At 43.3% G+C, this 23,218-nt stretch overlaps 1 protein-coding gene and 1 pseudogene across 4 annotated transcripts in view; one reads left to right on the forward strand and one right to left on the reverse strand.

Annotated features, from left to right (window-relative positions):
• Rad54l (RAD54 like) overlaps nt 1-13,409 on the reverse strand; it is a 28,702-nt gene extending 15,293 nt beyond the window's left edge. Inside the window, exons 1-8 of one of the 4 annotated variants that reach the window (XM_021250787.2) lie at nt 13,131-13,409; nt 12,458-12,544; nt 11,417-11,536; nt 3,273-3,333; nt 2,447-2,582; nt 1,912-1,981; nt 1,530-1,818; nt 1,193-1,317 (exon numbers count right to left, since the gene is read on the reverse strand). In XM_021250787.2, the coding sequence (XP_021106446.2) occupies nt 1,193-1,317; nt 1,530-1,818; nt 1,912-1,981; nt 2,447-2,582; nt 3,273-3,333; nt 11,417-11,536; nt 12,458-12,544; nt 13,131-13,268 (1,026 nt within the window). In that variant the 5' untranslated portion in view covers nt 13,269-13,409. Of the gene's footprint in view, nt 1-1,192; nt 1,318-1,529; nt 1,819-1,911; nt 1,982-2,446; nt 2,583-3,272; nt 3,334-11,416; nt 11,537-12,457; nt 12,545-12,654; nt 12,990-13,130 lie in introns of those variants that run through there. The other 3 variants (XM_021250786.2, XM_021250788.2, XM_087214748.1) reach the window with 3 other exon arrangements.
• On the forward strand, nt 10,774-10,888 carry LOC147827319 (U6 spliceosomal RNA; annotated as a pseudogene).
• Nucleotides 13,410-23,218: the final 9,809 nt, after the last annotated feature.

A 23,218-nucleotide genomic window follows, 5' to 3' on the forward strand; every position in this document is an offset into this window, starting at 1 on the left:
GGAGAACTCCTAAGGGAAAAAATCCTAGATGTTCCCCAGACCTTAAGGGATTAATAGCTAGCCATAGCCCACAATGCCCTGGCCTGGATCAGGCTCCTGACACAGTACTCCTCCATCGTGATAAAACAGATGCCAAGGCCCTAAACACAGGGCAGTCACATGCACACCTTTTCTCAACCCACTGAATCCTACCAAGAGGGACGATCTATCAGGTAATCAAGACTTTGTGGACAATGACTGACTTTTCACAAGGACAAAACCCCAACTAGGGAATGGGTCACAGTTAGCAAGCACGGTATTCAAAAGTAAGCTTTCTTCCTCTGTCCTCTCATTAGATTCCCTCAGATCCCTGGGCTGAGTTACACTCTTTCAACTTGGCTGGTTGAGCCAAGTATTTCAATCAGCTCTCTGCTAGATCCTCGAAAGTGTGCAAAGTGATCCTAATGTACTCCGTGAAGTATAAACAAGGAACAGCAGCTTGAAGTAGCCAAGACCCGTGCAGTCCTAGAAAGTTCTCTGTAGTAGGAAGCCCTCACCCACCCTCAACACGAGCACCTCTACCACTATTCATGCATCCTGGAAAAGGCCACAAAGCAACTACTGCCATATTTCCCTTAGACCCAGAAAGAAGGAACAAACTATTACTATGAGGGTTTCCTATCTCTATGCTTCTGTTCATAAAAGTACCCCAGTCTAGAATGAAAATCAGCACTAACATTTATCAAGGCTTTGACATACCAAGCACTGGGGAAAGGCCTTTCCTTCACTTACCTCGCTGAATCCCCACAATAATCCTATCAGGCAGATATTATCACCTCATCTTCCTGATGCAGAAACAGAGGCTCAGGTATTTAAGTAACTAAATCTGAGGTCACCTACAGATTGGTAGCAGAGCCAGGATCTGAAGAGAGATCTCTAACTCTAGAACCTTGTTCCCTTAAACACTGTGTCATGTCTCTCCACCCATTCAAATCTCTCCTGTTCTTCTTTGGTCTAAAAGTACTTTCTGGAGGCAACAAAACCAATCAGCCCACAGCACCTCACTCTCCTCAGTTTAATCCCTCTTTCGGCAGATAGGTATCATCCCCCATCTTCAGCATTCCTTAGTGACTACTGTAGCCTTGGCATGGCAGTGCTCAGTGAGGAGACTTTCGGAGATCTCCTACTACCCAGACTGTTGAGCATCTAGTACCTCATCACATATGACCAGCCCAACACTTCCTTTCTGAAGGACTCCGACATGAAGGCGGAAGGTCTCATAGGAAATGATGAGGATGGGAGAAGGCACTCTGGCTCCACGCTGGTTCATGAATCCTTCTACAACAGAAAAAGGTGTCAAGGGAGGCAATCAAGACATCTTATTAAAGAAAAATATAAAATAAAATAACAGTTCTTTAATGTACCCTGCAAGGAACTTTCAACTATTTTCAATGGAAATTCTCTTCTACCCCTGTGGCAGGCCTCAACCCTGGCCACAAATAAGTATACACATAAGGAGCAAGCAGCAGGCTAGGTGGAAGGCTGCATACCCAGCTTTTGGTCTATCTCATCCTTGGATCCGCCATCGATAGCCAGAGGTTGGATCCTTCCTCCAAGCCACTTCCCAACCTCATTGTACCAGTTCTTCACTAGACTGGAGGGCGACACGACCACTGCTTTGTCAATTTCCGGTTTGCACTCTGGACTCTGGCGCAAAAGTGTCCACATCAATGCAATGCATTGCAGCGTCTTTCCCAGGCCCATCTCATCAGCCATAATGCAGCCGTAGCTGCCAGGGATGCGGCGACTGGTGACACATTCCCACAGGAACTTCACTCCCTGGAAAATAACACCTACTGTGTCACTGCCTCAGAGATGGTGGTCTCCAGACTCAACCCCAACACACACCTCACTTTCCTCACCCTCATTTACCTCTCTCTGATGAGGCCGCAGAACCTTACTGAGAACAGGATCAACAACCACATGGACAAGGAGTTTTTCCCTGAGAAAATACAACAAAACAAAACAGAAAACATGGTGCCCAGACATAGGCAAGGGTACATCCTTAGGACGTTGCATCTGCCGACCCAGAAGCCACAGAACCCAGAGAGACCACTTCTTGGGCTGGTAACCAAACCAGAGCAAGTTCCCGCTCTGAAAGATAGAAAGTTAGGGAAATGGAATGGATTCCCTGCATCCTTGCTTCAATCACTCCCCCTCCCAAGTGAGTGAGGCAGGAGGGAGTAAGGAACCCCTACTAACTGGACAGGACCATGCATGATTTCCCAGGCTCTCTCCTTTCCCAACCACCCACTCTCTGGATGACATCTCTCTGATAACTTATTCCAATCCCAAAAAGAAATCATACCAAAATAACAACCACTTTCCCAGGCATGCACACCTTCAGAAAACCAAAATTAAAAAAAAAAGAAGGGCAAAATTGCTCAAGAAAGAACAATGCACATACTTGTCGAGCTTCAGCTGGTCGTGGGCACTCAATGGGGGAGGCTCATATAGAACCAAGGCACCTTCTTCCAGGGGGTCATGGAGGGCCCGGCGGACACCAGCCCTTTTCAGGCCCAATGCCCGAAAGCCCAGAGGACCTAGAAACCAACAATCAGTCTGTCACCTAAGCCTCTATGTTCAGAAGCTCAAATAGGACCAGCTCAAATGCTCATCCTTAACATAACCTTTCCTGAGGTCTCTCATGAACCACTCTCTCCAAGGATTCCTCCAAACCCAGTTTGAGTACCTCTACCTAGCCATTATCCCTTCTATGTAAGACCAAAGCTCTTTGTATTTTTTTTCTTCCCATATAACTACAAACTTCTAAAGGGCCAAGTTGTGTTCATCTCAAGTCAATCTGGGAAGGTCTGAAAGCTTTTGAAAGCTTGTCTCCTTCTTCCCTAGCCCCAGTTTTAGAAAAAAGTGCAGTGTCCTACCTAGGACAAAGGAAAACTCTGTAGAAATTAGACTTCCCACACAATTGACCTCATAAAGGAAATGCTAATGAATACACTTGGTCTGAGGGAAGCTAGGTCTGTCAGACACCTTGGCCACCCGCCTTCTACACACTGGCACCAAGAAGATGAAGGCAGTCAGTCCTGGCAGCCCTTGCTGAGGCTAATATGACTTTCACCCAGGCCTCATGAGGGTCACACCAAACAAAGTCATCACTGAACTGGCATCTTCAATTCCCAGCTAAAGTTATATTTTCAAAAGCAGAGGTTTTTAATCTATTCAAGTACATTCACACATACTGGTTAAAAAAACCTAAAAGGTCTCCATTTTACCTTGATAATTCGGAATGGGAACTTTAAAAGGCTTTGACAAAATGCTTCGGATAAATGCTTCCTAAAAAGACAGGAAAAAGAGAGATTCAGAACTGATGGGAGATGTTACAGGATGATTTTGTCTTGATATGCTCCAGATTAGGGTTTGTTTGTTTTTTTGGTACCAGGGATCGAACTCAGGACCTTGTGCTTGCGAGGCAGGTAGCAGAACCAGTTGAGCTAAATCCCCGGCTCCAGATTAGGTTTTGTACCAGTTTCACCTTTTAGGTTTTCATGTAAAGTTCTCCAATACATAGCAACAACAGAGGTACCCAGCCCCAGTCAAGAATGAGCCTCAGAATCATCTGTTCATGGAAGACCATGCCAGTGAGGACAGCTGGCTCTTCTCTAGGGTGGAGCACCTTGAGAAGCAACTACCCTACACTTACCCACCCAGTACTAACAAGGAATTCCAGCAAACACACCTCATTATTCTTGGTTTTTTATTGTTGTTGTTTGTTTTGCTGGGGATTAAATCTGGGGCTTTGCAAATACTAAGGCCCACTGAGCTACAACTCTAGTCCACAATTCTTTTGGCCACATCAGTTACACCTACTGCATCTAATTCTCACATCAGCCTCACTGGAAACTAAACAGCCCATCAAAGAGTAGTTCCCAAAGAGTAGTGGTAGCAGTAGTAACAGAAAGAGTAGTATCATGAAACAATATTAGCAACAAGAGTAAAAATGACAATAATGGGGGCTGGGGATTTAGCTCAGTGGTTTCACTGCCTGCCTTGCAAGCGCAAGGTCCCAAGTTCAATCCCTGGTACCAAAAAAAAAAAAAAAAAGACAATAATGATGGCTAACAAAGTACAGTAGGTGCAAAGCTAAGTCTTTTACATTCATTTTACCATCTAATACTCACAGCTCTATGAGATCCGTACCTGTCTGACATTCCACTTAGAGATGAGCAAACTGAGGCTCAAAGTGATTAAGTCACTTTCTCAAATCACACAGCCATAGGGCCAGGGATATAGCTCAGTGGTGCAGTGCCTGCCTGGCAAACATGAGGCCCTGAATTTGATTCCTGTTACAAAAAAAAAAAAAAGAAATCACACAGCCATGACAAATACAGCACTTCCCTAACTCTTGGGCCCTAACTTGTAACTGGTGGCCAACATGGCCATTGATGCACCATATTGTGTACAGCCATGCAGATCAGCCCAGCGCTAGCAGGTTTCACCCATGATGACACAAGAGAAGGTAAGCCCATTACCAGAAAAAAGCAAGAAGGACAAGTATGACCAGAAGTAGACCCATGAAGGCCTAGAGAACCTCTGCACCAGTACCTCCTCCTGGAATCAGCACTATTCTGTGGGCCCCAGGCCTGCATGGGGCCTTAACCCTGAGCTAATGCTGACAACTCCCAAGAAAGCCTGGTCCATACACACCTGAGTCCTTTGGAGAATTACAATAACCTCTGAGCCTCAAAAAAACCAGAGATGGAACCCAAGAGAACAAGGAGAATCCAAGAGCAGAGAACCTAAAGGTAATTATAATGGGAATACATTTGAGAAAAATGTAGTAAAGAAAAAAGACTCCCATCTCCCATAAAGGGAAAAAAGCAACCTTGTTTAACCCTGAAAAAAAAAAAATTTTTTTTTTGAGACAGTCTCACTATATAGTTCAGGCTGACCTTGAACTCACTATGTAGCCCAAGCTGGCCTTGAACTCACAGCAATCCCCATCTCAGCCTCCCAAGTAGGATCACAGATATGTCCCCAGCTTTTTGGACTATTTTTAAACAGCAATGATAATCATTACACAAGATGCTAGCAAAAAGCTATCCTTAAACCAGAAAAATGAGAAGAAAAAGGAGCCAGACTCTAACTTCCTTTGTAATTTGGCATCAAGTTTTTTTCCTTTGAGACAGGGTTGTACTATGTATCCCATGCTGGCCTCATATTCACAATCCTCCTGCCTCAGCACTGGGATTATAGGCATGTGTTGTCATGCACAGCCCTTTGGCATCAATTCTAAAATTGAAATATTATTTTTCAAGATTATCCATGCCTTGCAAGCTCAAGGTCCCAAGTTCAATCCCCGGTACCAAAAAAAAAAAAAAAAAAAAAAAAAAAATTATCCACATAGGAGGCTAGATTTGAGGCTCCAAATACCCAAAACTTTATGCTGCAAATCTAAAACAGACTTTCAGTAGAACCCAGGAGCCACAGGTCTTAAAGGGACAATTACAGGCTCATTTTAACCAGTGAAAGAGAATGTGGAAACCCCTTGCCAAAAACACCTGAGCACACAGCCTACAAGATTTAGAACAGGCGGGCCTTGGGGATCTGGTCTAGCAACACCAGAGTAGCAACACCACTCTGGGGCCAAAGCAGAAGAAAGAGCTTGCTCTCAGGCTCCGCTCAGTTAACTGCTGATAATGCAAACCATTCTTTCCTTCTGATAAGAGTCAGGTCCCCCCTCTGCACCAAGGCCAAAGCTCCTTGCTTCCAGAGACTCACTCAATCAGTTATGTCCAATTACTCCTATATCTCAATCTCTCCCTCTCTGCTAGCTGTTGCTCAAGGGCTGGGGGTGTAGCTCAACTAGCATGAAACCCTGGGTTCAATTCCCAGCACTAAAACACAACAAAAATTCCTTTGATCCTTTATCTGCTCTCTTCCACAGGCAAACCTGTAGAAAGAGCTGATGGTCTCCTTCTTATGCCCCACTTCTCTGCTCAAGGTCGCCAGTGACCTCCATGACCCAAATTCCAATGGACGTGTTTGTATCCTTATCTTGACAAAGCCAACCATTCCTTCTCAAGTATGTTCTGCCCCTGACTTTTACGATACTACCTCCCCCTATTCTACTTCCCTGGGATCTCATGTTCAATCTCCTAATAACCACTTCCTCTGCCTGAGCCCCTTAAGTCAGTGCTCCTTGGGGCTCAGAATTCAGCCCTCAATTCCTCCAACTACACAATCCCCCCAACTCTTCAATACATTTCTTTTTTTTTTTGGTACCGGGGATTGAACTCGGGTCCTTGAGCTTGCAGAGCAGGCAGCAAAACCACTGAGCTAAATTCCCAGCCCCTCCACCACATTTCTCTATGTTAATGACTCTCATATCTACTTCTAGTCTATACCTCATTCCTAGCTCCACACCCACAACTGCTTCATTCTTAACTATCCTACAGGCCTTTCAAATGGTCATCCCTAAGGTTAAATTCTTATCTCCAAGCTACACTATGACTTCTGTGGGTCCCAGGCACTTCTGCCTCCTGAGTGTGTGTATAAAAATAAATTTTTTGATGACTGCATTGGTATAAAGACAAATACGATCCAAGGGGCTGGGAATTTAGCTTAGTGGCCTTGCAAGCACAAGGTCCTGAGTTCAATCCCTGGTACCAAAAAAAAAGGACAAATACAATCCAAGCTGGAGTCATTGCTATAGTCTGATTTTAAAAGGAACTAACGGCCACTGCTCCTGCAGGTGGTAAGTAAGGGAGTTTCTGAACCACAGCTGGTATGAAGCAGAGACTGCCTGCAAATCAACCCAGGTCAACACCCAGGAAGCAAAATACTAAAAGTCACTAGCAAGAGCGCACCCTCTGCTGGAGACAGGGAAGAAACTTCACCATGATAGACCTGGCACTGGGGCCCTCTCCCTTCAGCATCTCATCTGGTGTGAGAAACTGTTCAGGACTTCAACACAAATCTCCGCTTCCAAAGCACAGCTGTTGGTGCTTGCAGGAGACAAGCAAGGCCATCTTGTTGGCCTTTCTGAAACCACCAACTGGTGTGCCACTGTTGCCAAGTGTGTAAAGATTAGGCCAGGACATCCAGTAGCATGCCACACAGGTGGCGAACATGCCTGAGAATCCACTAACATAGGAATCATTTCATTCACAGGAAGGGAAGGAAGAGGGGAGGGGAGGGGAGGGAAAGGAAATACGTACAATCTTTCTGTTATTGGTACTTCTAAATGTTAGATTCCCCACCACCACCACCACCACCACCACCACCACCACCACCACCACCACATTGTCAAAAGATAGGTATGACTGTGAATGGAAAAGAGGACAGGAATCAGGCATTAGCGGTTTTTCCATTTTCATTTGTGTGTAAATTTTTTTTTTTTTTTTTTTTGGTACCGGGGATCGAACTCGGGACCTTGAGCTTGAGAGGCAGGCGCCAGAACCACTGAGCTAAATCCCCGGCCCTGTGTGTAAATTTTTATTTTTTGGTACCAGGGATCGAACTCAGGACCTAGCAGCAGGTGGGGCAGTACCACTGAGCTAAATCCCCAGCCTGTGTGTAAATTTTTAATACAAATACACATATGGAAAGCATTAAAGCAAGTCAAAATGTTTCAACAGTTCAACTTTGTAACAAATATAAACTTTATTATAACAATTGTTATAAACTTTATAGCAATTATAAATAAGGCTGTTAAATTATTCTGGACAATGCCATCATTTGTTTTTTGTTCTGTTTTTGAGATAAGGGTCTTGCCAGATTTCCCAGGCTGGGCCGGGGATTTAGCTCAGTGGTTCCGGCGCCTGCCTCTCAAGCTCAAGGTCCCGAGTTCGATCCCTGGTACCAAAAAAAAAAACAACACACACACAGATTTCCCAGGCTGGCCTTGAATTTGTGGGCTCAAGTGATCCTCCCACCGTAGCCTCCCAAGTAGCTGGGACTACAGCAGACATGTGCCACCATGCCCAGCTTCGATGTATTGTTTTTTGTTTTTCCCTTTACAAGGCCTTCACACTGAGCTACATCCCCAGCCCTTTTTAAATTTTGAGACAGGGTCTCACTGAGTTGCTTAGGCTAGGCTTGAACTTGTAATCCTCATGCCTCAGCCTCCCAGAGTGCTGGGACTGATTATAGGTGTGTGCCACAACACCCAGTTAACCAACTGTATTTTTCTTAAAACAAGCACATTTCTTATTGACAGCAATTAAATGGCGTTTATAGCATTTTCATCATATAGAAGGTGCCATCCATTCAGTATGCTTTTCTTAGTTGCCCTACATATAAATACATGTTTTTAATGTTGTCTGTCTTGTGTTGTAATCCTTTGCTATTTGAATACATTAAACCATTTTTTAAAAGGAATTAAAACATTCTTTGGGCCCCTAAAGTACCATAGGCCATGTGACTAAGGTACCCATTTACCTCCCTCCCACCAAATGTTGATCTTCTTTGCTATCTCAGTAAATGGTGCCACCATTCATTCACCTTGTCCATTTCTGAAATTTCAAGTTCACCTTAAGTTCTCTCTCCCCTCATACAGTCAATCCAAAGTCTACTTGCAAGTCTTAAGTATCTCTCTAAACTACCTACTGCTTCCCATCCCCACACCCAAACACCCGAGTCTAGTCCATAATCTTCTGTCCAGTGACCTGCTTTCCCACTGGCTTCCCTACCTACAGTCTCCTACCAGCCCTCAATGGATTTCCTATAATGCTACCCCTCCCACTCCCACTTAAAATACTTCAAAACACCAAGTATGGTGGAGTAAACCTGTCATCTCAGCTATTCAGGAGGCTGGAGCAGAAGAACTGCAAGTTTGAGGCTAGCCTGGGTAACTGCTCGGGATCCTGTCTCAAAATAAAAATACCTGGGCGTGGTGGTGCATGCCTACAATCTCAGCACTTGGGATGCTGAGGCAGGAGGATCACCATGAGTTTGAAGCCACCTGAGCTACATAGTGAGACCCTGTCTCCAAAAAAAAAAAAAATTAAAAAATTAAAAAATAGGACTGGGGATTTAGCTCAGTGGCACTGTGCCTACCTTGCAAGCACAAGGTCCTTAGTTTGACCCCCAGTACCAAAAAAAATAAAATAAAAATAAAAAATAAAGCCAGGTGTGGTAGAAGGAAAAAAATGGACACAAAGCTTCTGTATATAGGGAGGGGAGGGAGTGTCAAGGGGAATGGGAAAAAAGAGGCAGGATATATACAGGCGCAAATTCCCTATGATGAATGCTATCATTATGTGTATCTAAAATGTACGAATAAATGTGTTGCTTTAAATAACTTTTTTTTAAAAAAGCCAGGTGTGATGGTGCACACTTGTAATCCCAGAACTCTGAGCAGCTCAGGATAAGAAGATCACAAGTTTGAGCCTAGCCTGGGTACTTAGCAAGACCCTGTCTCAAAAAATAGAAAAGGCTAGGGATGTAGCTCAGTGCCAAAGCCCTCAGTTCAATCCTTAGTACTACAAAAACAAACAAAAAAAGGCATTCCACTCCTGGTCTCTGCCCACCTCTCCAGCTCTCATCTCTTGCCATCATCACCCAGCTTCCCACATTCCCCACTGATCCAGCCACACAACTCTTCAAGACCTGCCTCACTCACTCTTTGCTGCTAGACTTTCACGCAGGCTGTTCCCTGTATCTAGAGTATTTCTTACTCCCTTCGCCTGGCTAACCCTCATACCCTGCCAATCCATGGCACATGGAGTCAGATTCTCCCCAGCCTCTTTTAGGCCCCTGTTGTACTGCACCACAACTGCACAGTTACATGAGACAACCTGAACAAATCCTGAGTGAAAATCAGCTCAGGTGGCTACAGACTGTTTCTCTGGTTTGTTTGTTTTTTTGTACCTGGCATCGAACTTGGGTCCTTGCGCTGGCGCAGCAGGCCACGAAACCACTGAGCTAAATCCCCAGCCCTAACAGACTGTTTTAACATCATTTAAAAAAATTAGGGCTGGGGATTTAGCTCAGTGGTTCCACTGCCTGCTTTGCAAGCACAAGGTCCTGAGTTCAATCCCCAGCACCAAAATAAATAAATAAACAAACAAACAAACAAATAATAAATTAATTGATTAATTAAATGTAGGGCCGGGGATTTAGCTCAGTGGTTTTGCTGCCTGCTGCGCAAGCGCAAGGACCCAAGTTCGATCCCTGGTACCAAAAAAAAAAAAAAAAAAATTAAATGTGTTATCTAGTGTTTTATATATAGAAATAGATGGCAAAACTGTCACTAAACACAATGGATGGTGAACATAGTTCAGCATGGTGCTTCCCTCTAGGGGTGGGGAAAGAGATTATGGATTTGGCAATGTTCTAGTCTTGATGGGATTCATAGGTGTTAATTTTGTTTTATAATTTACACGTCTGCCAGGGGTTTAGCTCAGTGGTTCCGCCACCTGCCTCATAAGCGCAAGGTCCTGAGTTGGCTCCCCAGTACCAAAAAAAAAAAGTAATTTACACATATATTCTTTATATTATTCCATATATTCTTTTGTACTTATCAAATATTTAACTAGCCTCAGTAATACATCAACATATTGCTGGGGATGTACCTCAGCGCCACAGTGCCTGCCTGGCAAGAGCAAGGCCCTGGGTTCAATTCCCAGCAGAGAAAAAAAAAAAATCCCATTTTTCCTTTAAAATATCCCTCAGCTTGGTGGAAAAAGCTTTGGAATTAGGGAAATAATGCACAGACCCTCCCATAGTGAGAGAAAAGCTACAGGACTCTAGCACTCCAAAAAACCATAAACAATGCCCACTCTGGCAGCACATATACTGCAACTGGAACAATACAGAGAAAATTAGCATGCCCCCCCACACACAAGGAAGACATGCAAATTCAAAAAGCAAAAACAGCCAGGGATTTAGCTTAGGGTCGCTGTGTCTGCCTCACAAGCACAAGGTCCTAAGTTTGATCCCTGGTACAAAAAAAAAAAAAAGAAAAGAAAAACAAGCTGGCTGTGGTAGTGCACACCTGTAATCCCAGCATTGGGAGGCTGAGGCAGGAGGATTGCCATGAGTTCAAGCCCAGCCTGGGCTACATAATGAGCTCAAGACCAGCCTAAACTACATAGTGAGACCTTGTCTCAAAAAACAAAACAAAAAGCTATAAACAGAGTCAAAGGCTGTTGCCATGAGGATCCTGATTCTAACACCCCTCCACACCACCCTGCTCTTCTATCTTAAGAATCTGAGCCACCTAAGATCTGGTATCCACACAGACATAAACAAGGGAGGACTCCAAATCAGAGAAACATCTCCCAGCAGGTCAAAGAAGCTGTGGACAGGCTGGCATTCTGTGAAGATGCAGAGTTTGAGTAGGAACAGCAGTAGTAATCTGCTAAGCCAAAAGAATCTGCCAGACAGACGTAGGCAAGTTGCAGTTCTGACTTACATGTTGACTGCTATCCAGACAGGGTGGTCGATTGATTAGCTGAGTCAAAGGTTTCCGAAAAGGAGACAGGAAACACTCTTGGATCTGGGTCTCATTGCTAGATTTCCATTTCTTAGGAGTCTAGGAAAGAGAAATGGTAAAGCTGAAGTCTGGAAGAATACAGAGATCAACCTAATGGCAACCAGCATTTAAAGTGCTTCTTAGAGCTGGGCATGGTAGCATACATCTATAATCACAGATACTTGAGAGGCTGAGGCCAGAGAATCACTTGAATCCATGAATCCACGAATTTAAAAGCAGCCTAAAATAAAGCAACATAGCACAACTCTTGTCTCAAAAAAAGGTGCCAAGCCGGACATGGTGGTGCACACCTGTAGTCCCAGCACTCAGGAGGCTGAGGCAGGAGGAACATCACAAATTCAAGGCCAGCCTGAGGTACATAGTGAGACCCTGTCTCAAAAATTAAAAATTAAAATTAAAAAATACTGTAACTGAACATGAGCAAGAATTGAAAGGGTATCATCCCTCAGATCTAGACCCAAGTGAGCTCAGAATCTTAAGGTAGGCTCAGAACACTCTACTTTCTGTGATACTGGGTAAAAGTCAAAGAGTAAAACAGGAGGCTGCTAGTTGCTGCTGTGGAGACTCTTTCCCCTCTAAAAGTCAAAGGACCCAACTTAACCTGCTCTTTGGCTTTGGCATATTTCTCCTACCAGGAAAAATGAGGCTACAGGATATTACCTTCTGGTGAAGCTACCCAGAGGACAAAAAGTTTATTAATCTTGTTCAATCCCTGGCAAGTAGTAAGCATTCATTAAAAGTTTACTGGACAGGGCCGGAGATTTAGCCCAGTGGTTCCACCGCCTGACTCACAAGAGCAAGGTCCCGAGTTTGATCCCCCAGTACCAAAAAAAAAAAGTTTACTGGACATATCAAAGAGACTTCTGGAGGTGACTATAAAATCCCAGAAACCAAGTCCAGGCTTCCTTTCTGCCCAAACAACCCTGCACCCCCAGCTTTCCTATTCCCCTGAGCACTCACCACTGCCCCAGGATGCCAATCTTCATCATCAGAGGACCTGCCGTCTGGTTTTCTCTTGGCCAGCTGGCTGGGAGCTAAGCTCCTCCTCTGTTAAGGGAGAAGGCAAACTGAGCACCTGCAGGAAGGAAGTCTCCGGCTTGGGCCCATCAGACGCAGGCAAAGGGTTCTTCCTAGACTCCCCCTAAGCCCACACTTACCATCCTGGTCCCAGGAGCAGAATATGTTAAGTACCCATGGGCCAAAAATCAAAAGCACTCAGAAGCACTCGGCACTGCTACATCATCGAGAAGATGAGCTAAAGAGGGACTATGGGTGGAGAGAATCCAGCCAGGGGCTGGGGAATGGGTCCAAATTGAAAATGTCGGTAGCCAGTGAGCTAAGGGAAGAGATGAAGTCAAAGAGGAAAAGTCCAGGCAGAGACAAGTAAAGTGCGGGGAGGGATCCAGGAAGGACCAGTAAAGGACTCAGAAGTGCTAAAAGGGCGGCCGACAAAAGCCACACAGCTCCCCGTCAACCTTCCTCTTCCCAAAGCGCGCGTTAACAGCCGCCAGGCCGAGTCAATCGAACCTCCCGCCACGCTGCCGACGCTTCACCTATTGGCTGCGTTCGATGAGATCGGCGCTCTTAGCCCAGGTAAGGAGCGGGCCAAGTGCTGTTCCAGCTGTGCTATCACCTTGGCCTGGAGGCTAGAGAGGCTCCTCCGCCCAGCTGGGAGGTGGGGATGAGGTCGCCGCGGGACGCGGAGCGGGCTGGCCGGGCGGGTCGGAAGGGACTCGGAGCCTGAGGAGGGCCTCTGTTCCCCCTCCAGCATTTGTCCATGCGCTGGGAGCTGACCTGAGGCCGGTTTGTCCCAAACTGGCCCGCGGAGGAATTTACCACCTGGGGTTTAGATAAGGCGGAAGATTTCTGCAAATTTGGGCCTTTCTTAGAGCCAATCGCATCTTTCCTGTCTGGGACCTGGAGAGGAAGTCGGCGTTTGGAGTGGGGCCAGCCCGCCTGGAGCGTGGTGAGCCCTTGGCCGGGATGACTACATTGTAGGCTCGGACAGTGGGATGTGACCTTCTTAGTCTGTGGTGTATTGGAAGAAGCTGCCTTCTTTTCCCAGGGTGGAATCGTGCATTTTCGAGTCAGAGACTTAGTCGCCCAGTCACTCAAAACTTCAGTTTCTTTATAACTAAAATAGTGCAATAGTACGCACACACACACACACACCCGCCCCTGACATTCTTAGACATAAATTAAGGTATGCAAAGAGTTAGGCAGCTCCCCACGATTAATGTAATCATTATGTACTGCAAACATGTACTAATACAAATAAAAACATTTAAAAAGTGCTTAGGCACCTAGCGGGCCTGAAGGAAGGGGGAGGGCAAAAATAGCATGCGTTGCCATTAAAAAACAAAAATGGGGCCGGGGATTTAGCTCAGTGGTGCCACCGCCTGCCTCGCAAGCACAAGATCCTGAGTTCGATCCCTGGTACCAAAAAAAAAATGACGCTATATAATACATTTATAATCATTTGTTAACTCTCAGACCTAAAGATCCCACAGAGCACAATGACATTTTAAGGTTACCCATTGATCACAGGCTTTCTGCTACCTGGCCATCTAGTTACAAAACAAGGCCTACAGGATTTCTGGCTGCCATAACCTTCAGCCCAATGGTATCAGAAAATGAATTGTTTAGGGCTGGGGATTTAGCTCAGTGGTGCCGCCGCCTGCCCCGAAAGCACAAGGACCCAAGTTTGATCCCCGGTACCAAAAAAAGAAAAAAATGAATTGTTTAAAGACCCTCTTGGCTCTTGACTTAAACTAAGATCCTCCATGGGTTTCTTACATGATTAAAGTCCCGGAGGAAACACTGACCATCCAAAAAGGACAAAAAGACATTTTGCAATTCCAAAGTAACTTCTAAGTAAAATGTCAATGAGTATCACAATTACTGAACCCCAGGATTGACTTTAGTGTGCATAAAAAGGTGTCCAAACTTGCACTCTGTGGAGGTGCCTTCAGGGCACTGTCGGCCTTCTTTTGGCTTTGACTTTATATTTCTACCTGCACTTCTGCACAGCCGCCTATATGTCTTGATTGAATTCTTGATAATATATTATCAAGATCACAAAGAACTGGGGACCAAGGAAATAGGCTGGTTCCTTGTTGCATCAAGACCTGGCTTCCCCAGTGACAAAAGTACTTAACACAATTCCATGCATAACCTAGGTGCACTCTAACAATGACAGCATACACATGGCAGTTTACCACCATGCACTTCTAACCTTCTTAGATGTAACAATTCATTTAATGCTCACAAGTGTAAGGCAGGTTTATTGTTGTCCTCATTGTATAAGTGAAGAAACAGACTGAGAGTCTAGGAACTTGTCCAACGTCACACACCTTATGCATATAGCCAGAATTTGAACTTAGGCAGTCTAGCTCCAGAGTTCTTTTTTTTTTTTGGTAACAGGGATCGAACTCCGGTCCTTGCGCTAGCTCCAGAGTTCTTATCCACAGCACTGTGCTGAGATTCAGAGCTTGGCAGGGACTAAAGCTTTTTTTTTTTACTAAAGCTTTTGTAAGTACCCTTGGGCCCCTCCAACATTAGATGTTTACATTAATATTTATATAGAAAGAAAAAACATGACATCCAATTGTGGAACCCCAGAGATTTAAGTCCCTACCTTGTGAAATATCTAGGGAATTATTCAGGAATGTGGGGGCCAGGGATTTAGCTCAGTGGTACCGCACCTGCCTTGCAAGCACAAGGTCCTGAGTTCAATCCCCAGTACCAGAAAAAAAAAAAAAAAAAAAGAAGTATTTGGAAATGTGTCCATAAAAATATTTCCTGGACATGTGAGAGGCCTTGGGTACAATCCCCAGTGCTGAAAAACAAGTACTTCCTGGAGTTAGGGGTGTGGCTCAGTGGTAGAAGCAACTAGCCTAGCACAGAATGCCTGAGACCCTGGTTCATTCTCTTACACCAAGGAAAGAAAGGAAAGTTGCTTCAGAAAGTTGGGATGAAGCCCAGTAGTACCCCCTTTGCTAGAATGTGCAAGCTCCTAGGTTCGGTATTCCAAAAGAAAAAAAAATTAGGGCCGGGGATTTAGCTCAGTGGTGCCGCTGCCTGTCTCACAAGTGCAAGATCTGAGTTCGATCCCTGGTACAGAAAAAAAAAAAGAAAAGAAAGAAAGAAAGAAAATTTTTAAAGAAAGAAATATTTTATGTTGAGATCTGGCTTCTCCCCAGTTAGAACACTTATTACAAGTCCCTCTTCCCGGTAGCTTTCAACACTCCCAGAGTCTGCAGATAAAACCTTCAAGATTACTCTTAGCTTCATGGTAAATCTATCTCTGATAATAACTATTACTATTTGGAGGAATGGAATAATTTTTTCCTTTTTTTTTGAGGTAGAGTCTCACTATATAGTCCAGGCTGGTCTTGAACTCATGTAGCCCAAGCTGGCCTTGAACTCACAGCAATCCTCCTGCCTCAGCCTTCCAAGTGCTGGGATTATAGGCATGCACCCCCACAACCAGGACTTACTGATTTCCTAAATTAATTTTTTTTTGGTACCGGGGATCAAACTCGGGACCTTGCATTTTCGAGGCAGGCAGTGGAACCACTGAGCTAAATCCCCAGCCCTACTAAACTAATTTTTTGAGATAATATGCAGTTGTAAGAAATATACAGAGATCCTATGTACCCTTTGCCAAGTTTCCCCTAATGGTAACATTTGCAAAAAAAATTTAGTACATTATTACTAGCAGAATTGAACAAGGATGCAGTCAAGATATAGAGCATTCCCATCCCCACAAGGATGCTTCTAGTTTTCCTTTAGACATACTCACCTCTCTCCTACCTCTGCCCCTTCCTTAACCTTTGACACCCAATCTGTTCTCCATTTCTAGTTCTGTAATTTCAAAAATATTAAAAATAAAAGACTTAGGGCCGGGGATTTAGCTCAGTGGTTCTGGCGCCTGCCTCGAAGGCACAAGGTCCCAAGTTCGATCCCCGGTACCAAAAAAAAAAAAAAAAATCAAAACAAAAACAAAAACAAAAAAAAGACTTAAATAACTGGGCCAGGAGTATATAGCTCAGTAATAGATCCACTTGCCTACTATGCCTCTCTTTATCTCTCTCTCTTTTGGCAGTGGTGGTGGTGGTCGTACTGGAAATTAAACTCAGGGCCTTCACACTGAGAACAAACCCATCCCCTTTTTATTTTTTATTTTGAGACAAGGTCTCACTAAATCAGTAAATTGCCAAGACTGGCTTCAAACTTGTTCCGATCCTCCTACCTTAGCCTCAAGAGTGCTGGCACTTCAGGCAGTGTGCTACCTTGCCTGGCTTTATACTATGTAACCTCTAGATAGCCACCACTGTGATTGTAGTTCCAGCTACTCAGAAGGCTGAGGCAGGGAGATAGGATCCTTTGAGGTCAAGAGTTCAAAAGCAGGCTGGGCATGATGGTGCATGCTTGTAATCCCAGCCCTCTGGAGGCTGAGGCAGGTGGATCACTGTGAGTTCCAGGCCAGCCTGGACTACATAGTAAGTTCCAGGTCAGCCTGGATTACATAGCTAGACCTTGTCTCTTAAAAAAAAAAGAAAAAAAAAGTTTAAAATCGCTATAATCCCAGCATTTGGGAGACTGAGGCAGGAGGATGCCATGAGTTCAATGCCAGCCTAGCTTACATAGTCAATTCAATCTGAACTACATAGTGAGACCTTGTCTCAAAAATAAATAAATAAATAAATAAATAAATAAGAGAGAACGAGAGTTCGAGACCAGTCTGGGCAATAGAGCAGTAAGACTGTCTCAAACTTTTTTTGTTTATTTGGTTGGACACAGTGGTACACTGCTTGAGAGACTGAGGCAGGAGGCTAGCAAGTTCAAGTCCCACCTGGACAACTTCAAAAAATAAAAAAAGGAGCTAGGGATGTAGCTAGGGTGAAGGCCCTGGGTTCAATTGGCGGTACTTGAAAAATGGTTTTTGCTTTTTTCTCTCAGCATTATTCTCCAGAGATTCTTCCTCCTTTAATCGCTATGGAATATTCCATGGTGTAGATGTACCTTAGTTAATTTAACCACTCATGTGTTGAAGGCCATATCAGTTTTTTCCAGTTTGGGCTATTATGATAAAACTGCTATAAACATTCATGTGCAGATTTTTGTGTGAACATAACCCTTCATTTCTCTGGGATACATGACCAGTAGTGCAACTGCCGGGTTGTACGGTAGTTGAATATTTATTTTTTTCAGAAAATGGACAAACCATGTGTGGTGGCACACACCCATAATCCAAGCACATGGGCGCCAGAGGCAGGAGAATCACAGTGAGTTCAAGGCCAACATGAACTACATAATGGGACCCTGCCTCAAAAAAAAAAAAAATTCCTGTCTCAAGACTAAGAATATAGCTCAGGATGATGGCTGCAGGTTTTTTGTTTTTGTTTTTGTTTTTGTTTTCAGTACCAGGGATCAAACTCAGGACCTTGCACTTTCAAGGCAGGCACTGGAACCACTGAGCTAAATCCCTGGCCCCAGAAGACTGTAGGTTTAATCCCCACCAAAAAAAAAAAAAGAGAGAGAGAGAGAAAGTGAAAGAGAAAAAAAAAAGAAAATGAAAGAGAAAGAAAAAGAGGACAAATTGCTTTCTAGAATGACAATACCATTTTTCATTCCCACCAGCAATATATGAGTGATCCAGTTTTTCTCCTTCCTTATGGATTTAGTGTTACTATTTTCTTCCTTTAGCTATTCTGATAGATGTGAGATCTCATTGTGATCTGAATTTGCTTTTCTCTAATTGTTAATGACATTGAGCATCTTTACACAGTTATTTGATATCATATGACCTCTTCAGTAAAATGTCTCTATGTCATTTGGCCATTTTCTCGTTGGATCATTTGGTTTTTCACTGCTGAATTTTGAGCATTCTTTACATACTCTAGATACTGGATCTTTTTCAAATATGTGGGTTGAAAATTCTTTCTCCCGTTTCATAGCTTGTTTTCTTCTCCTACCAATCTTTTACAGAAGAAGCATTTTTAATTTTGATGAAGTTCAATTTATCAACTTTTCCTTTTTTATGGATTATGATTTTAGTATTAAATCTAAGAACACCTTGTTCAACCTTTGATCCCAAAGAGTTTCTCCTATTTTTTCCTAAAAACTTTATATTTTTATGGTTTACTTTTAAACCTGTGATCCATGAGTTAGTTTTTGTATAATATGTGAAATTTAGGTGGAGGTTCAGTTTTTTGGGGGTTTATTTTGGTACTGGGGACCGAACTCAGGACCTTGCGCTTGTGAGGCAGGCGCCAGAACCACTGAGCTAAATCCCTGGCCCCGATGGAGGATCAGTTTAGCCTCAGTGTTCAGTTGCTCTAACACTATTCGTTGAAAATGCTCTCTTTAACCATGAGTGATTAAGTAAATTGAACTGCTTTTGCATCATTATCAAAATTAAGCTAAGTATGGTGAGGAACACTTATAATCCCAGCTCTCTGGGAGGCTGAGGCAGGAAGATTGCAAGTGTGAGCCCAGCATGGGCAATTTAGTGACTTAGTGACACTCTGACTCAAAATAAGGGAGTGGGTAGGGGTAAAGATGTAGCTCAGAGCAAAGCCCCTGAGTTAAATCCCCAGTACCAAAAAATAAAATAAACATATGCTAGTTATTTGACTCATCCATTCCACTTATAGATTTTTATCCAAAAAATATTTATTCAAGAATCAAGTTTGCACAAAAAGACTTGTATGGGCTGGGGATTTAGCTCAGTTGTTCCGCCGCCTGCCTCGAAAGCACAAGGACCTGAGTTCGATCCCTGGTACCAAACAAAAAGACTTTTATATAAATGCTTACAGAATCTTAATTCATAAGAGTGAGTCTCAAACTGGGAGCAAACCAAATGTCCATCAAGAGAATGGACTGATAAACTGTTGTATATTCATACAAAGGAATACTGCTCAGTAGTACATAACAAACTCCTGATACATAAAACATGTATGAATCTCAGAAACATGATGCTGAACAAAAACAGCCAGTTTTGAAAAAAATATACATTCCACTTATATGAACCTCTAACACAAGAAAAACTAGTCTTTGTTGATACAAAGTAGAACAGTAGTTGTCTGGGGCCATAGCAGTAGAGACTCCATCTGCAAGTATGAGCATTTTTTTTCCAGTGCTGAGGTCCGGGGTCCAGCACAAGCTCTGCAATTCTCTCCCACTGAGCCACACCCCCAGCCCAGGAGAACTTTTTCATTTAGTTAGTGAGTTAGTTAGCTAGCTAGTTAGTTAGTTTTTGCAGTCCTGGCAATTGAACCCAGGGCCTTTGCACTGATCCTTTGGTCCCTAACCCTTTTTTAAAATTTTGAGACAGGATCTTGCTAACTCCCCAGATGGGGAAGCTTGTGACCTCCTATCTTGGCCTCCCTGAGAGCTGGGATTACAGGTGTTCATGCCCAGTGACAGGCTTTTTTTCATTGCTGTGTTTAGTTCATTTATAGTTAGTATAGTGATGGATACATTTTTCTTTTTTGATTTTGTGAGACAGAGTCTTACCGTGTAGTGCAGGCTGGCCTTGAACTCACTATGGATCCCAGGCTGGCCTCAAACTTGCAGTGATCCTCCTGCCTCAGCCCCCTGAGTGCTGGGGTTACAGGCATGAACCAGCATGCCTGGCATGATTGATAAATTTGGATTCACTGTTTTCTATTTGTTTCATCTACTGATAGAACAAACAGACAAAAAATTCAGCAAAGATATAGACAACTTGAACAATACTATCAACCACTTGACCAAACTGACATCTGTCATCTATCTGATCTATCTGTCATCTGACATCTATCATCTATCTATTTTAGAGCTTGGAATAGAATCCAAGGTCTTATGCATATTGGGCAAGTGCTCCACCACTGAGCCGAGCTTTATCTCCAGCTATCTTTTTTTTTTTTTTTTGGTACCAGGGATCAAACTCAGGACCTTGGGCTTATGAGGCAGGTGCAGAACCACTGAGCTAAATCCCCGGCCCTCCAGCTATCTTATTTTGATTCAGGGTTTCACTATATTGCCCAGGCTGGCCTTGAATTTGTGATCCTCCTGCCTTAGTCCCTGAGGAGCTGGGATAATAGGCATGCACTGCTGCACCTGCCAAAAGAGGAAATTTTTAAAAATCAAAAAGAAATGAAGCAGAAGATGTTGTTCAGTTGTAGAGTGCTTCCCTAACATATGTGAGATTCTGGGTTTGATCCCCAGCACTGAAAAACAAAAGTGAATATAAAGAAAATAAAAGTATTAGTACTGAATACTGAAAACAGGCAAAGAAGATTACAAATATAGAGAGATAATGAGTCCCTGAGAAAGAAAGTCAAAAAGCAAGAGAGAACAAAATACTAATTCAAGGGCCGGGGGTGTAGCTCAGTCTTGGTAGAGTGCTTGCCTAGCATGTGTGAAGCTTTGGGTTTGATTTCCAACAGAACAAAAATAAATAAATAAATAAATATTCAAGAGGGGCCAGGATTTAGCTCAGCGGTGCCACCACCTGCCTTGCAAGTGCAAGGTCCCAAGTTCGACCCCCAGTACCAAAAAAAAAAAAAAAAAATCAAGAAAAATTTCTTATTTCCTGAAATAAAGACAAATTTGAAATATTCAAATGGCATGCTCCAAAGCTGTGAATATGGTTCCAAAATTACCTTAACGAAGACATATTCTGATAAAATTTGATCTTTAAAGAAAAATGATCCTGGGCTGGGGATGTGCTTGCTTAGTGGTAAAGTGCTTGCTTGGCATGAATCCTGGGTTCAAAAAAAAGCGGGGGAGAGAAGAGGAAGAGGAAGGAGGAGGAAGACGAGAAGAAGAGGAAGAGGAAGAAGAAGGAGAAAGAGAAGATTCTTTGGACATCTAGAAGGTACATGACTTAGAAGGAAAAAATTATCATTAGACTTTTTAATGTCAACACTTTATTCTAGAAGAGAAGTAACAAGTTTCAGAGACTCAAGAAAGGAAATTATGAACCTACCAACATAAACTCTGTAAGTAACAAGAAACAGGTAAATTTATCAGCATGTAGGATCATAGGGAAGATTGTTCCCAAGGTCCTTCCTGGGGAATTTAGCAGAGAATGAACTCGTGCCAACCAAAACGTGTAGGGGTGAGTAGCATATATTAGATTATTGTTTTTTTGGTTGTTTTTTTTTTTTCGAGACAGAGTCTCTCTATGTAGTCCAGGCTGGCCTTGAACTTGCAGTGATTCTCCTGCTTCAGCTTCCCAAGTGCTGAGATTACAGGTGTACGTCACCACTACACCTGGCTTGGCTATAAGGTTAATTGTAGAACTAAATTACATAAGGGCTAAGAAGGAGAGAGTAGAGTATATATTGACTACATGTCTTAACAATGTAGACTTCTTACCAAAAAAAGTTAATGGGGCAGAGAACGGGAAGTGTTTCCCCACCCTACCATGGGGGATTGAACCCAGGGCCTTTGTGATGACCTACATTCTCAGCCCTTTTTTTACTGTTTGAACTATGTTATTTCCATTTTTTCATTTTCTCATATTAATTCCATTCCCTTCTTTCCTTTCCCCTTGTTTGAACTATGGTATTGCTAAGTTGCCCAGGGGCCAGGGATGTAACTGCCCAGGCTTGGCTGGAACTTGCAATCCCTCTGCCTCAACCTCCCAGATTGCTGAGATTATAGGTGTGAGCCACCATGCCCAGTGGAAGTGCATTTTTTATTGTTCTCAGTGTTGATATTGGTGGTAGTATTAATATTGTTATTCTCAGCGTGCTTTGTATCAGGCCTGCTTTGGGCCTGTTTGCTTTACAAAGGTCTCATTCAGCCCAGACATGACACTTTGTATCTAATGCGAAAGAAAATAAATAAATAATTGTGGAATTTGTAACCTTGAAAACCAGCATTCTTTTTTTTTTTTTGGTAATGGAATCGAACTCAGGACCTTGCGCTTGGGAGGCAGGTGGCAGCACCAAAAAAACCAGCATTCTCACCCTGCGGATTTAGCTCAGTGGTTCCGCTACCTGCCTCGAAAGCACAACAACCCAAGTTCAATCCCCAGTACAAAAAAAAAAAAAAAAACCACAACAAAACCCAGCATTCTTAGTATAGAAGAAATGAGTTTAAGGAGAACAGAGAAAAGAGATTAAGCAAAAACTCGTTAATCTTGGATTTGGTTTGTTTGGCTTTTTTGTAGCGCTGAGGATTAAACCCAGGGCCTTATGCATGCTAATAATCTTGAACTTGAATTCTCATTGAAAGTATCAGTATGTCCCGATGAGATGAGGTGTTTTCTCATATGTAGGATGTATATGTACATGCACATAGTGCAGGCACACACACAGTCATCTAGCTTTGTCTACTAAGGAGGCCTGGCTGTGATACTGAAATATAATTTATCATTTGTAAGACCCAAAGCTTCTTAGAGAAGTGGCTGACTCAAGTCTGTGTACAAGATGAAGCACAAATATTTTGTTATAACAAATGGCAAGGACAGCTACTCAGGATGACAAGGAAGGTCAAAAGGACCCAAGGGTCGACCTAAAGAAACTCCATTAGATATAGCTGGGGCATCAGACCTTTAACAATGATAATTTGGGGCCAGGGATTTAGCTCAGTGGTTCTGCCGCCTGCCTTGCAAGCGCGAGGACCCGAGTTCGATCCCCAGTACCAAAAAAAAAAAAAAAAAATGATAATTTGGTGTGACTAAAATCTTCCACATGTACATAAACTCATAAATTCATGAGT

The sequence above is a fragment of the Heterocephalus glaber genome, unplaced genomic scaffold (genome assembly GCF_053883595.1).
Source record: "Heterocephalus glaber isolate CG9 unplaced genomic scaffold, H.glaber_assembly_v1.0 deba00001451, whole genome shotgun sequence".
Taxonomy (NCBI): Eukaryota; Metazoa; Chordata; class Mammalia; order Rodentia; family Bathyergidae; genus Heterocephalus; species Heterocephalus glaber.